This window comes from Pleurodeles waltl, chromosome 2_1 (genome assembly GCF_031143425.1).
Source record: "Pleurodeles waltl isolate 20211129_DDA chromosome 2_1, aPleWal1.hap1.20221129, whole genome shotgun sequence".
Lineage (NCBI taxonomy): Eukaryota > Metazoa > Chordata > Amphibia > Caudata > Salamandridae > Pleurodeles > Pleurodeles waltl.
The window spans coordinates 482,570,540-482,583,025 of record NC_090438.1 but is presented as its reverse complement, the minus strand read 5'-3'; the positions used below and the strand labels follow the sequence as shown (position 1 = coordinate 482,583,025).

General features: G+C 43.6%; 1 protein-coding gene across 2 annotated transcripts in view; it reads right to left on the bottom strand.

Moving 5' to 3' along the window:
• PRRG3 (proline rich and Gla domain 3) overlaps positions 1 to 12,486 on the bottom strand; it is a 157,950-nt gene that overhangs the window by 43,165 nt on the left and 102,299 nt on the right. For both annotated transcript variants that reach the window (XM_069213658.1, XM_069213647.1), the window contains one exon: positions 8,530 to 8,572. In XM_069213658.1, coding sequence (XP_069069759.1) covers positions 8,530 to 8,536 — 7 coding nt within the window. In that variant the 5' untranslated portion in view covers positions 8,537 to 8,572. The remainder of the gene's footprint in view (positions 1 to 8,529; positions 8,573 to 12,486) is intronic.

Sequence of the window (12,486 nt, the reverse complement as noted above, 5' to 3'; positions counted from 1 at the left end):
ATAGGGGGATAAAATTGGCTCAAAAACCTCAACACAAATTCCGTTTTAATTAGAACTACAAGGATCTTGTCAAGATTAAAAACACACAAGAGTGGACAGAGGATAATTTACTACCACTCTAAAAACACAAAAAGCTAGAATGGGAAACTCTCCCTCTAGTTATAATAAGTAAACATGTTTCGCGCCTGCAACAGTCCATCCGGATCTAGTGGCGCTTCATCAGGACCAAACCAAATTCCTAAACTACAAAAAGAGTCCTCCCCAGAAGGAAAAGGACAGAAAGCAACTTACACCACATGCTACAAAAATGGGAACCTGAGGCGGTGAACAACCTGTGAACAGAAAAATAATGTCAAAAATGTAAAACATCACAAACCATGACGGTAACATGCCCACCTACCAGTGTTGTGGCAAAAAGTGAGATACTGCTGACATGCTGATTCCCTATACACCCCAATACATTTTTTACCTTACCCTCCTCAATGGGAGAATAGGTTCCTTGGGAATGTGCGAGCCATTTGCTGGACGTCACTCACTAGAAGGTCATAAGTAAATCAAAACATCAAAAGAGTATACTGACATAAGGCCAAAGAGACACGTACATATCCATCTGTAAAGTCAGGGATAATCTATCAGAGTGACCATGTCAGGACAATGACTCAAAAAACAAAAAACAAAAAAAAAAAACATTAGATACATATTTCAAAAAACACTTCTAGAAAAGAAAAAGTAAAAGTACCCTCTTGGACCATTAGTACTCCATTCTTGGAGAACTTAGCGTAACTGAGAGATTTTTTTCATATAAACCTTTTTTTGACCTACCTATGTTTGACAACTGTATTCCTTTAGACATTTTTTTGTATGAATTTTTTTTTTGTATGGTCAATTTTTCTATGATCTCTATTCTTCTTATTATCGTCAGTCCATTTTCTTATTTTTGGGTCACCTATGCTGTGGACTTCCCCTTGTTTTGCCCTCCCACACCATGAGAGCCGGCAGGTGTATTTTACTTGCTTTGGCTTATGACTATTTCTCTTTTCCCCTTGGCACACATTAATTTGGGGATTTTCACCACATAGTGCTGAGGTTGCAGTGCAGCACCTGTGGCGCAACTATTGCCCCTCGTGTAGCTTTCCCTTTTTTTTTAACTGGGAATGTTTACGAGCACGTTATTTTAGAGCGCCCTATATTTTGTTGAGAAGGTTTTTTGTTTCAGTCCATGTTGTTATGGGTGTATCATTTACGTACGTGGTTACGTCCACAGGTCTTACTTGCCCTTTCCTGACACACTGCAATCTTCTAGCCGACACTGCCAGCTATCCCGTTACTTACGGGGTTGTGGGTTCGGGTAGGTTCCAGGCAGCGGACTTTTCACTACAATATAAGTACGCCTTATGTTATCAGTATTTGTACGGGCTGCCTTACATATTCTTTTTTCACTCGTAAAATGTATCAGAGCGGTCCTTGCCGTATGATAACTTGTGGAGCAGGCAATCACCGTTACTTGCGACTTACGAACGAACGTGCACTTGGGCGATCCATACACACGGAGTGGTTTGATGTTGACGTCTGCCTCTTTAGGCATTTTGCCAAGATTTGGTGCTCACGTTCAATGGATGCTCATATGTTGATTGTCTAGCGTAACAGCTACATGAAGTACATGTTCCCTTTTTTCAAATTCGATTTTTGTAAGACCCTGCGTTAAGCTCTTCAAATATGGAGTCCTAATGGTCCAAGAGGGTACTTTTACTTTTGTAGAAGTTTTTTTGAACTATGTATCTAATTTTTTTATATGTTTTTTGTAGTCATTGTCCTGACAGGGTCACTCTGAGAAATTATTCCTGACTTTACAGATGGATATGTACGTGTCTCTTTGACCTTATGTTGGTATATTCTTTTGATGTTTTGATTTCCTTATGACCTTCTAGTGAGTGACGTCCAGCAACTGGCTCGCACATTCCCAAGGAACCTGTTCTCCCAGTGAGGAGGGTAAGGTAAAAGTTTTATTGGGATGTATAGGGAATCAGCATGTCAGCAGTATCTCACTTTTTGCCACAACACTGGTAGGTGGGCATGTTACCTTCATGGTTTATGTGATGTTTTACATTTTTGACATTATTTTTCTGTTCACAGGTTGTTCACCGCCTCCGGTTCCCATTTTTGTAGCATGTGGTGTAGGTTGCTTTCTGTCCTTTTCCTTCCGGGGAGGACTCTTTTTGTAGCTTAGTAATTTGGTTTGGTCCTGATGAAGCGCCACTAGATCCGGATGGACTGTTGCAGGCGCGAAACATGTTGACCTATTATAGCTAGTGGGAGAGTTTCCCATTTTAGCTTTTTGTGTTTTTAGAGCGGTGGTACATTATCCTCGGTCCACTCTTGTGTGTTTTTAATCCAAGCTCCTTGTAGTTCTAGTTAAAATTGAATTCGGGTTGAGGTTCTTGACCAATTTTATCCCCCTATTCTTCCTGCTCTTTTTCTCAGCAGACTTACTCTATCCCTACTGGATTTCATCACAGCACATACTTTTTACAAAAAGATCTCTGGCAAGAGCCCCCTCGTGGGGCCAGTCAGACATTGCAGCACCAGTCTGACGAGGAGCTAGCCCTATGATGAAGCATGACATCCAATGGATGTGTGAGGGCTCTTGCTTCTAAAGATAGAAGTGTCTTGAACTCCTGTGCTTCCATTTTTTCATTTTTGTCTTTGTTTAGGAACTGTGTACTTCTTTAGATTTTATTATATATATATATATATATATATATATATATATATATATAGAGCAACTATTCAAAATTATTTAAGAATGTGCAGTCAGATTAACTATATATATATATATATATATATATATATATATATATATATATATATATATATATATAAAATAACTCAGCACGGAGGTTGAGAAGTAAACTAATCTTCACTTACAAAAAACGGAGAACAACTTCTAAGACAACTATATACTAAAAACTTCTATTATTCAACAGAAATAGAGAAAGAGATGCAAAATCCTCAGGGAGCTCAGGGTAAGAGAGTGAGAAATAATTGTTAAGCAAACCTAATTATTAGCAAATGTAAATGAATGATGTAGTTACAATAGTGTGCCCCTAGTAATTTCATTTTGCAGGTGCTGTTATCCAGTTAAGATAAGAAGTGAATGGCAGAATGAGTATTAGAAGAAACGCCATCTCTGAGGCAGTCTCTCTACATCCCATTCCCCTTTTCCCTTCCAGGGTGCTCAAAATGGAGATTATATTTTGTTGTGAGTAGTCTGGGTTGGGACTGAGGATTTATCTTCTGCTCCTGAGGAAATCGAACTAAGGTACTCTGACACTAGGAAGGAATCTATTGTTGTGCGGCAGGGTTCCGTATCTACCTTCAGTCCCCCCACCTTCCTCTTGCCCATAATTAAGGTTTAGATATACCGCCTCCTTGAGTAGTCGCACGCGGTCTATGGCTAGTTACCCAAAAGCCTAACTCTATGGTATTGAATCTGACCTGATTACAGGCCTATCCTTATCACACTATTACCTAGATAACTGGGAAGTTTTCAGAATGCCAATAAGTAAATATAAATATAAAACATAAGCAGAAAAGGTCAAAAAATAAAAACCAAGAGAGTAGGCCCAGCCTCTGTTGGCCGCTGACGAGCAAAGACGGGCCCGCTCTTGGCCCGGGCACGTGCCCGGACGCACCGTGCACAGTGGAAGCACGAGTCCCAATTAAGGCACTGTTGGAGTGTTGTGGGCGGCCTCCTCCCTCTTGTTCTCCTGGGAGTTGTGGTTCAGCCCAGCCTTCCGCCCCTGTGTCCAAGTGCAGAGTGATGCGTGCAGCAGAAGCGCGAGTCCCAATTAAGGCGCCTTTGGTGCGTCTGAGCTTTGTGGGTGGCCTCCTCCCTCTGGTTCTCCTGGGAGGTGTGGTTCAGCCCAGCCTCCCGCCCCTTGTCCAAGTGCAGAGTGATGCCACGCTGGTCCTTCCCAGTGATATACTTTGGTCTGAAGTGATAGCACGTTTGAAATGAAGAGTTGCATTAAGTCATGGCACAGTTGAGCGGTACAGGAAGAAGCTCATTATCTCAATGAGAACATTTTCCAAGAGCAAGGGCTGGGAGTTTGTTTAGGGATGGCCTCATTAAGCTCGAGATTGCTGGGTTACTATGTAGACAACAGGGTTCACCTATTGGTGGTCGTGATGGACATGTTCCTCTTGAACATCGTTGGAGCACTGGAGCTTTTACGTTTTTCACAGGAGCAGATACCTTTGAAGAAGAGGGAACTGACTGCTGTTTCAAAACCGCTGGCAGCGTGGTGGAGACAGCACCAATAAATGGCAATGGTAACACTGACGGATGGGCGGATAACCATTAGAAAAAAGAGGTTCTCGACCAGTGTCCTTGGTATGCTTCATGGCAGGTAAAATTTAAGGCAAAGGGCTAAGAAAGAGTCGGCACTGGGCGGACAGAGCAGCTGCAGCCCAGGCACAGCCAGAGGACTGCGAATGCCAGACATTGGGAGCAAGGGAAGCCTAGAAGCAGAAGCACTTGACTCCAGAGGGCCTTAAAGCTATGGTTTATGGTAATGGACAACCCGATTATGATCCACAATAGACTGATTTAGGACTGTGAAGTGATTTTGGTTTATGATGTGCTAATCATTTGAATGTTCAAGGTAATTGCATACTTGAGGTACATATTGATGATCAATGTGAGTGTGTGATGATTTATGACCCATCAGGGATTAAGAAATGTTAATAATCTGTGCACGTTTTACACACCAAAAGAGGGGTCTTTGGTCCTTTGTTAGGAAACTAGGAACGGAAGGTGTGAAACAGCTAAAGACCAGGAAAAGAAGTTCACCTGTCTGGGTGAGTTAGGATTCATAAATTCCTCAACTGCATTGTGGTAGAAGTTGGTCCTCAATTAGGCGCTTGTTGAAAGCCACTTGACTCGACTTTAAAGAATGAGCTAATGCTAACAAAGTTTTCTGGCCGTATTTCCAGTTGGAAGAGGATTTCTGTGTCATCAGTGTGCATTTGAAAAATCACCTTTTATTGTCAAGACTATGCTACAGCGTGCATGTAGGTGTTGCATAGAAAGAAGGACAAGGGAGAGTGGTGTAACTTAGCATGATAGTGTGAGCATGAGTCAAAAGCACCAGTTCTAACTTGTTGCTCATAATCAGAAGGGAAAGATGGAATTCAATTTGCAACACTTCCAGACAGCTTAGTCAATCCTCGAGTGTACACAGAAGAGCCTGGTGATTCCTGGTGTCGTAGGCTACCAATATGCCAGGTGTAGGAGGGTGAAGTCTTCATCCATGGAGAGCAGGAGGTAGTCTGATGAATGTTAGGCTGACTCGGTGTCCCTTAAAGGCCTGAAACCAGATTGTTATCACGATGGGTAACACCCTCCCCTCTGTTCACAGGGAAGCTGTTAGAGAACTGGCCATGGTCTGTCAGCTCCCTGGGGTCAGCTTTTTTTTTTTTTTTTTTAAGAATGGAGATGAGACAACGCCTTCTCAAACTGAGGATATCTTCAACACTATCAGGCCAGTTTCTAAAGAGGGAGGCAGCTGACATAGCTCAGCCTAGTGGTTAAACCCATATTTCACGCACCTCCCCCCTGCATGCCCATTCCGACCAAGCTTGTGTACAATAAGGATGGTTTAGATCAGAGGTCTTCAATCTGGGGGTCGCGACCCCCAGGGGGGCCGTGGAGTCCTGTAAAGGGGGTCCCGCATTCCCCCAACTGATTGTTATAATGCCTCAGATGAACTTTGATGTATTCAGTCTCCTGTGGTGTGAAAGCCACAGACCGCAAAGGAGGCCTTCACACCAGGGCGCCTGCTTCCTGAAAGAAATGCAAATGTGCTCTACGAGCTGATCTGCAACTGTAAAGGATACTGGCGAGCTGAACAAATCACAGCTTTGTGATGACAATCTTTTTTTTCTTTTAGGGTTAGTTCAAAGAGTTAAGAAGTGTGTGTGCTTTTAATTGTAGTTACACAGCGCTTACTTCACCTGGAGGTGTTAAAGGGACAGCTATTGAAAAAAAAAGGTATTGCGTATGTTCTGGTATTAATTAAATCTACATTTTTGAAACACAGTTTTATCTTAAACCTCTTTGTAGTGGCGTATCTTATACTGCGTGTGCATTATCTAGTAGAAGTTTCCTAATGCACTACAGTGCATTTCCCAATAAGTAAAAACTTTCTTTTATTTATTTTTCATTAAAGCTGGCTGTTATTCTATTTGTAGTTACTTGACAGTGAAAGACTTAAAAACAACTTAGAATATTTTGGGGTTTATTTATGAGAGGCTTGAGCTGCTGGAGCATCAGTTTTTTGACGTTCCAGCAGCACAAGCCTCTCAATCATACATATGAGGTGACGCACAGCCACCCTGCGTGGCTCTGAATGGCCTTGTAGATATAGAGTAAGCAAGGCAGCGCAAGCCACTGCATTGCCTTACTTTGTGTCAAGGAGAGGTTCAGTGGGCTTTGTGGTGGGTGTTCCCACGCAACACCCATGGATTTTGACGCTGCCCCAGATTAACAAAATCACGTAAACTGGAGCAGTGCCAATACCTTATGCCTCCCCAGAGCAGACATAATGAGGAGAAATGTTTTAATTTCTCCTTGTTTTCCCTCTTTCCATGTGTGTTGCGTTCTGCAGCACATATAGAAAGAGGCACAATGCCTCTCTGGATTGTTTTTGTGCAGGAAGCTGCCCCTTCCTGCACACAAACTATCCTGCCTACGTTGGCGCTAGGCAGCAATTTGTGCACCAGCGCAGGGGGAAAGGGTCTGAATGCACTGTATTTCATAAATACGGTCCATTCCTGCCCTTTTGTATTGGTGTAGGGCAGTGTAGCAAGAAGAATTGTGGCGCTGTCCCGGGCCAAACCCTCATAAATGAAGGCCTTTGTTTGTAGCTGCACCTTTGGCAACACCCCCCACACTCACTGACCTTTGGTTTGCTAAACACTGTTTAATATTAATATTATTTTCTCACTGTAAAAATGATTTGCTGTGGGAAATGGGGACATTTATTATTGACGATGATGAGGAGTACCAGGTTCTAGAAATTTTTATCAGGAGGGGGTCCTTAGACCTAAAAACTCTTTGAGAGGGGGTCCCGGCATCAAAAAGTTTGAAGACCTCTGGTTTAGATGCTTGACAGCACCATCCCCCACCACTTTTGCACGCTGCCATATGCTCTGATTGGCTGATGACAACATGACCTCCAGGCGCCATCTCCTAATTCTCTGGCACTCAAGTGCTTTGCTTCCAATATGTCATGACTCCACATTGGGGGGCTTGAGGGGAGGGAGGATATACGGATTCATCATTAACGGACACCCCGATACACTAGTTACACAGTAGGTGGCTATTAGTGCCTTGTTTTAACACATCTTCTGAACACGTTAGTTCCGCTGCGTATTGGTGTGTATAGATCCAAACGGGTCTCTGCCTTGTAGTCCAGTGTTAACCTCTATGTCTTTAACAACCCACTGCATTTACCCGTGCACCTCTCCCATTCCAGTAACATACTTGTGCATTATTCTCTGTTACACGTGTACCAGCACGTCTCTTCCATCCCTTTCTCCCAATCTGTGCCTCTCGTCGATGAAGCTGCAGTACATTTCCCTTCCGTATTCCGTACACACTCGGGATTTCGGTTTCTCGATCTTTGCCCTGGACCTCCTACGAATCCCTTCTCCTGCAGATAATGATGGATGCTTTACAGCAATGAGAGTATGCGCCACAAGGAAGGTCCTTCTCAAACTCCATCATTTTCGTTGCCTCCATGATGCTCAGCGGCGTTACAAAGGCCTAGACAGCCGCCGCGGTTCGAGGGGGACCCCGAGCTCCAGCATAGTACCCTGGCCTGAGAGCTCGAGTGAGTTAAGGTGGGGGGCGGGGGAGCAAGTATTTTGCAGCCCTCCTCCCCCCAAGTTTCCTTACGCTACTGCTGATGCTTATGTATCTTTGTAGACAAGCAGTCCGTCATGGTCACACAAACTCCCTTCGAAGGTGAGAGGTGTGATACATAGCACTCTTGCCTCGCCCACGGCAATCACAGTATGGTTGTATCAGTATGGTTGTGTCTTCGGGGCAATAGCCTAACTAAAACAGTGCACATCATTCGCTAAATGCATGGCAGAGCAAAACTTTCGTATATTCCAGGTTTACGGATTGTCAGTAACTATCTAAATCACTTATTGCAATAATGCGCACACTTGCCAGGGAATTTCGTATTTCGTGCCTTCGGACACCCTAAAATTTACCTCGATCGGTTTTTAACGGCATGTTGCGATGGAGGCGGCATGCGAAAGTCTGTTCTGAGAGCTCAACAGCGACGCCTGTGGGCTATTTTGTTTAGTTTTTAATGTGGCCGACGAGTACACAGACGCGATTGCCACACGAAAATTACATTTAGGATGAGGGAGCCAATGTGCCCATCGAACCTGTGTACAATACTGCCGCACGTTTCTTTTCTTTTACCCCCACAAAAAAAGTTTTAACAGACTTACTTGCCATGCTGACTCAGCTCTGATTCTTGAGGTGCTCATCTATCTGTTAAACAAAAAGCAAGAATGTAAGAGGCGTTGTTGACCAAATAAAACGTTGTAATTTTCTGTGCTTACACCTACAGCATGAAAAGTCTGGATGAGTCCAAGTATTATGCACGTAATGTCCGGCTACAGTGTTTAGCGGGAAGACCATGATCATTAGAAGCGCCCCGGGCCTCCCAGGCAGCTTGCACCTGCATGATTGGCTGTAGTCCCACAACGGATTTCAGCACTAATGTATCACAGAGGGGCAATCAACCCAAACCTGGGCGCGAGGGGGGACGGGGGGGGGGGGGGGGGGGGGGGGGGTAGTAAATCAGTGGGACATGAACTACGGAGTATTATGAAACCTCTACTAGTTAAATCACTGCAGAAGTCTATGGATGTAGCCAGAGAGCCATAGAACTGAATCTTGGTTGGTGCAGTGGAGAATTCTGACGTGCATTTTTAGAGCTACAGGTCATTATTTTAAACTTGCATGACCCATAGTATAAAACAGGTTTCTACAAAATGTTCAAAAGTTTTAAGATAAAAAGGTGCTCCATATACTGATTTTCGTAATATCCAGACTGTATTTAGTGCAACTGTTTTTATAGAACTGCCCCTTGAAAGCATGCACTTTACAGCTCAAACTGATACCTCCCTTGTAATATCACTCACAAATAATGAATCTGTGTCATCAGGAATGTTCATGTGACTCCATTAATACAATCCAAATTCGGCTTCCACGCACCCTTTACATTCACAGATTAATCAGTTGTGAATATGCACATTTCTTTCAGGCAAGCAGGCTTGTTTAGTTGTCTGCGTCTTCCTCGGTTTCCTACTACAGAAGACCGGCCTTACGTCTAAGCTGAATTATTTCAACTCTCAGATTTAACTGTCCCAGAGTGGTTGCCTTTTCAGAAAAAGTAGGGGGAACTGTTTTTTTCTGCATTGAAAAAAAGTATACACGTTGTGCCCCTCAGATCCCGACAACATCAACCACTGGGTGTAACAAGTGTGGCTAGTTCTGCACGATAAAGCCCGTTGGTTCTGTATTTTTGGTCCTGATGTAGGAGGACTGTACATCCTTTAAATGGGGGATTATTTAGGTTTTTCACTTCAACAGTTACAGCGGATTGAATGGCAAATTCCGGATTTTATTGTAGATTGAAGCAAAAGACCTGTTAAGGAGTGCATTTTTGAGCTATCAAATTCGGTGATAATTAACAGTAAATGGTGCATTGTAAGACACATGGGGTCAGCTACTTTGGTCGCGACCTTCAAAACGTTCAACAAAAGCTACTTTTACAAGACATTTGCAAGATTTCCCTAATGGATGCTCTAGAAAACGGCATTTTATTCACATTCTTTAGTCATCGCTATGTTTAAACTACATTTACCAGCCTTTTGCAGTGCTTGATTTGAGCCAGTGGTTTCCGGAACTCGGCACAGGCTCTTAATTCTCAACACCACACTCTTGACAGTCCAACAAATGGCACTGCCAGCTGTCTTATTTTAAAATGAGCACAAGGACAGGGTTTAATAATTCAATGTACATTAAAAATGTATATTTCCTGCCACCCACGTCTTATAGGTTTGGGTGGCCCGGAATAGCCTGAATTATCACACTTGTAGGAGTACGAGGGCTGGTAGCTGTGCTGGTACCATCGTTGGCAGCGCCAGCAGGGGCAATGGATATTGTCTGCTGCAGTGGCTTCCTGAGAAGTGCCTGGGCATTTACCTTTCTACAAATGAAGCACGCCTGCTGCACGGTCTTGTAACTGATGTAGGACTGCAAGTTTGTATTCCCAGATTCCTCTCAATGTCACCTTCCACCTCCTTCCTTCTGCCCTCGTGCCTATGCTTGTCCCTTTCCTTCCTACTTGCCGGTTCTTACTCTGTTTCTACAGAGCTGGTTAACAGTATACATATAAAACAAGCAACAGCAAAACGAATAGATATCTCCTGTGTGAGAACTATAGGTCTGGGCAATTGTTTTAAAGCCGTGTTGTACAGTAGTGCGACTGTTGTGCAGCAGGCTGGAAGTACAAGAAAGGGCTGAGATATGGTCAATGCTGGCCGCATCATAGCTTGTTTTTTTTTGTTTAAAAACTTTTCACTTTTAACCAAGCTGCTGTATAACATTAAGAAAACATCCAGAGACATAAAGAGCCAACAGCTCTCAATTATGCAAGAGCTATTAGGGTTTGTCAATTTTTTGTTTTTGTGGCACGACGGGACGGACAAGCAACACAAGACAGGAGGTTTAGAGGGAGCAAGCAACACTGTGGGACAGGGTGGAAGGGGGCAAGCAACAATGCAGGGCAGGATGGAAGGGGGCAAGCAACAATGCAGGGCAGGATGGAAGGGGGCAAGCAACAATGCAGCTAGATGCTGCCAATTAAATAAATAACGTTTGAAAAAAATCTCTTTGATGGGGCCAGTACTGGCCATATCATAGCAATTTTTTTTATGGCTGGTGGGTGTGAGGCTACAGGAGGAGGACAGGAGGGTAAGCAGCACGAAGGACATCAGGAGGAGGGCAGGAGAGGGCAGCAAGACAACAAATAGCTGGAGGCGGGGTGCAAGCAACAAATGGGAGGGGTGAAGGAGCAGGAGAGTGATGGCCTGCAAACACATGTACTCTTATGGAGTGCTGGCCCAGAAAAAAAAAAAAAGTAGCAGCTCCAAAAGCATATCAGTGGAAGGATACTGGGAAAGGAAAAGGTACCTGGGTCATGCTCCAGGGGAGGGACAAACATACAAAGAAGAAGCAGAGCTGGCAAGTGCTTACCAAAGTGAAGCAAGTAAATCAGACTGACATTTAAGCCAGTCAATAGTAAGCATTGGACAGACTCAAAAAGCCTCCTGGTAGTAAATAAAATATCTCGCAATCGACAGCGCATGGGCTGTCTCAAGTGAGACTTAAACACATAGGGTCACCTGTCTTGTGTAGAACAAGCAATTTAGGTAAAGCTCCCTCCTTTTTCTCTCTATTTTGTCTCACCTTTTTCTCTATCCAGGCACCTTTTTAAATCTCTACTGCAATGCAAACAAAAATTTGCAAAGCTAATAAGTCTGATATCAGCAACTGTTTTTGTAAGTATATATATATTAAAAATAAAAAAATAAAAGTGGGCCATGAAACCAAGGGGCACAACCCTGGCATTGAACTGCAATCCCTTCAAGAAGATTTGAACATATGATCAACCCGACTGGATAAAGTCAATCCCATAAAAGAGTACTCACCAGAATGACTATGCCACTCAGGTGCTCAGCAGCAGCAAATCAGACCTCACGCCGACCTGCATCACTAAGCGTGGTGCAGCAAAAATCAACTGCTCAGTGGCTACTCATGGAGAAGGCAGCACTAAAGCACAGCTAGCCAGACATGGTAATTGGTATCCGTGGGTTATATGGGTGTTGAAGGCTGGGTAGGATGGTCAGGTGATCGGGGTCCCTTCTGTGATTTATAGCACCACCCTCTGGCTGCTCTGAACTCACTATAGCCTCCATCGAGGGCAAAGCTGAGCTATTGCACTTCTGCAGCCATATTGAAGCAGTGTAACTTGGCAGTAGCTGCTGCGGACCCAGAAGGCTTTATTAGTAATATCAATATTAATGTTAAAAATAAATGCCAGCATCGTCTATTGAAGAATCATACCGTACTTTTATTTAAAAACATGTTTTTAAAGGGTGACTAAGCTGATCCCACTTCTTAATCGAAAACAACTTTGACTACCACTAAGGAGATAGAACCAGTGCTCGAAGGAATACAAGCCACATGGGAAAGTAAGTCCTGATTGCAGAGCAGACACCTACAATAGCACCAGAAACGTGCGTAGGAACCCCACAACTCCAGTAAAGGTGCACAGGTAAAAACTGCAAAATGGCAGCATCCTTCTCTACTTTACTGATCCAACCTACACGACT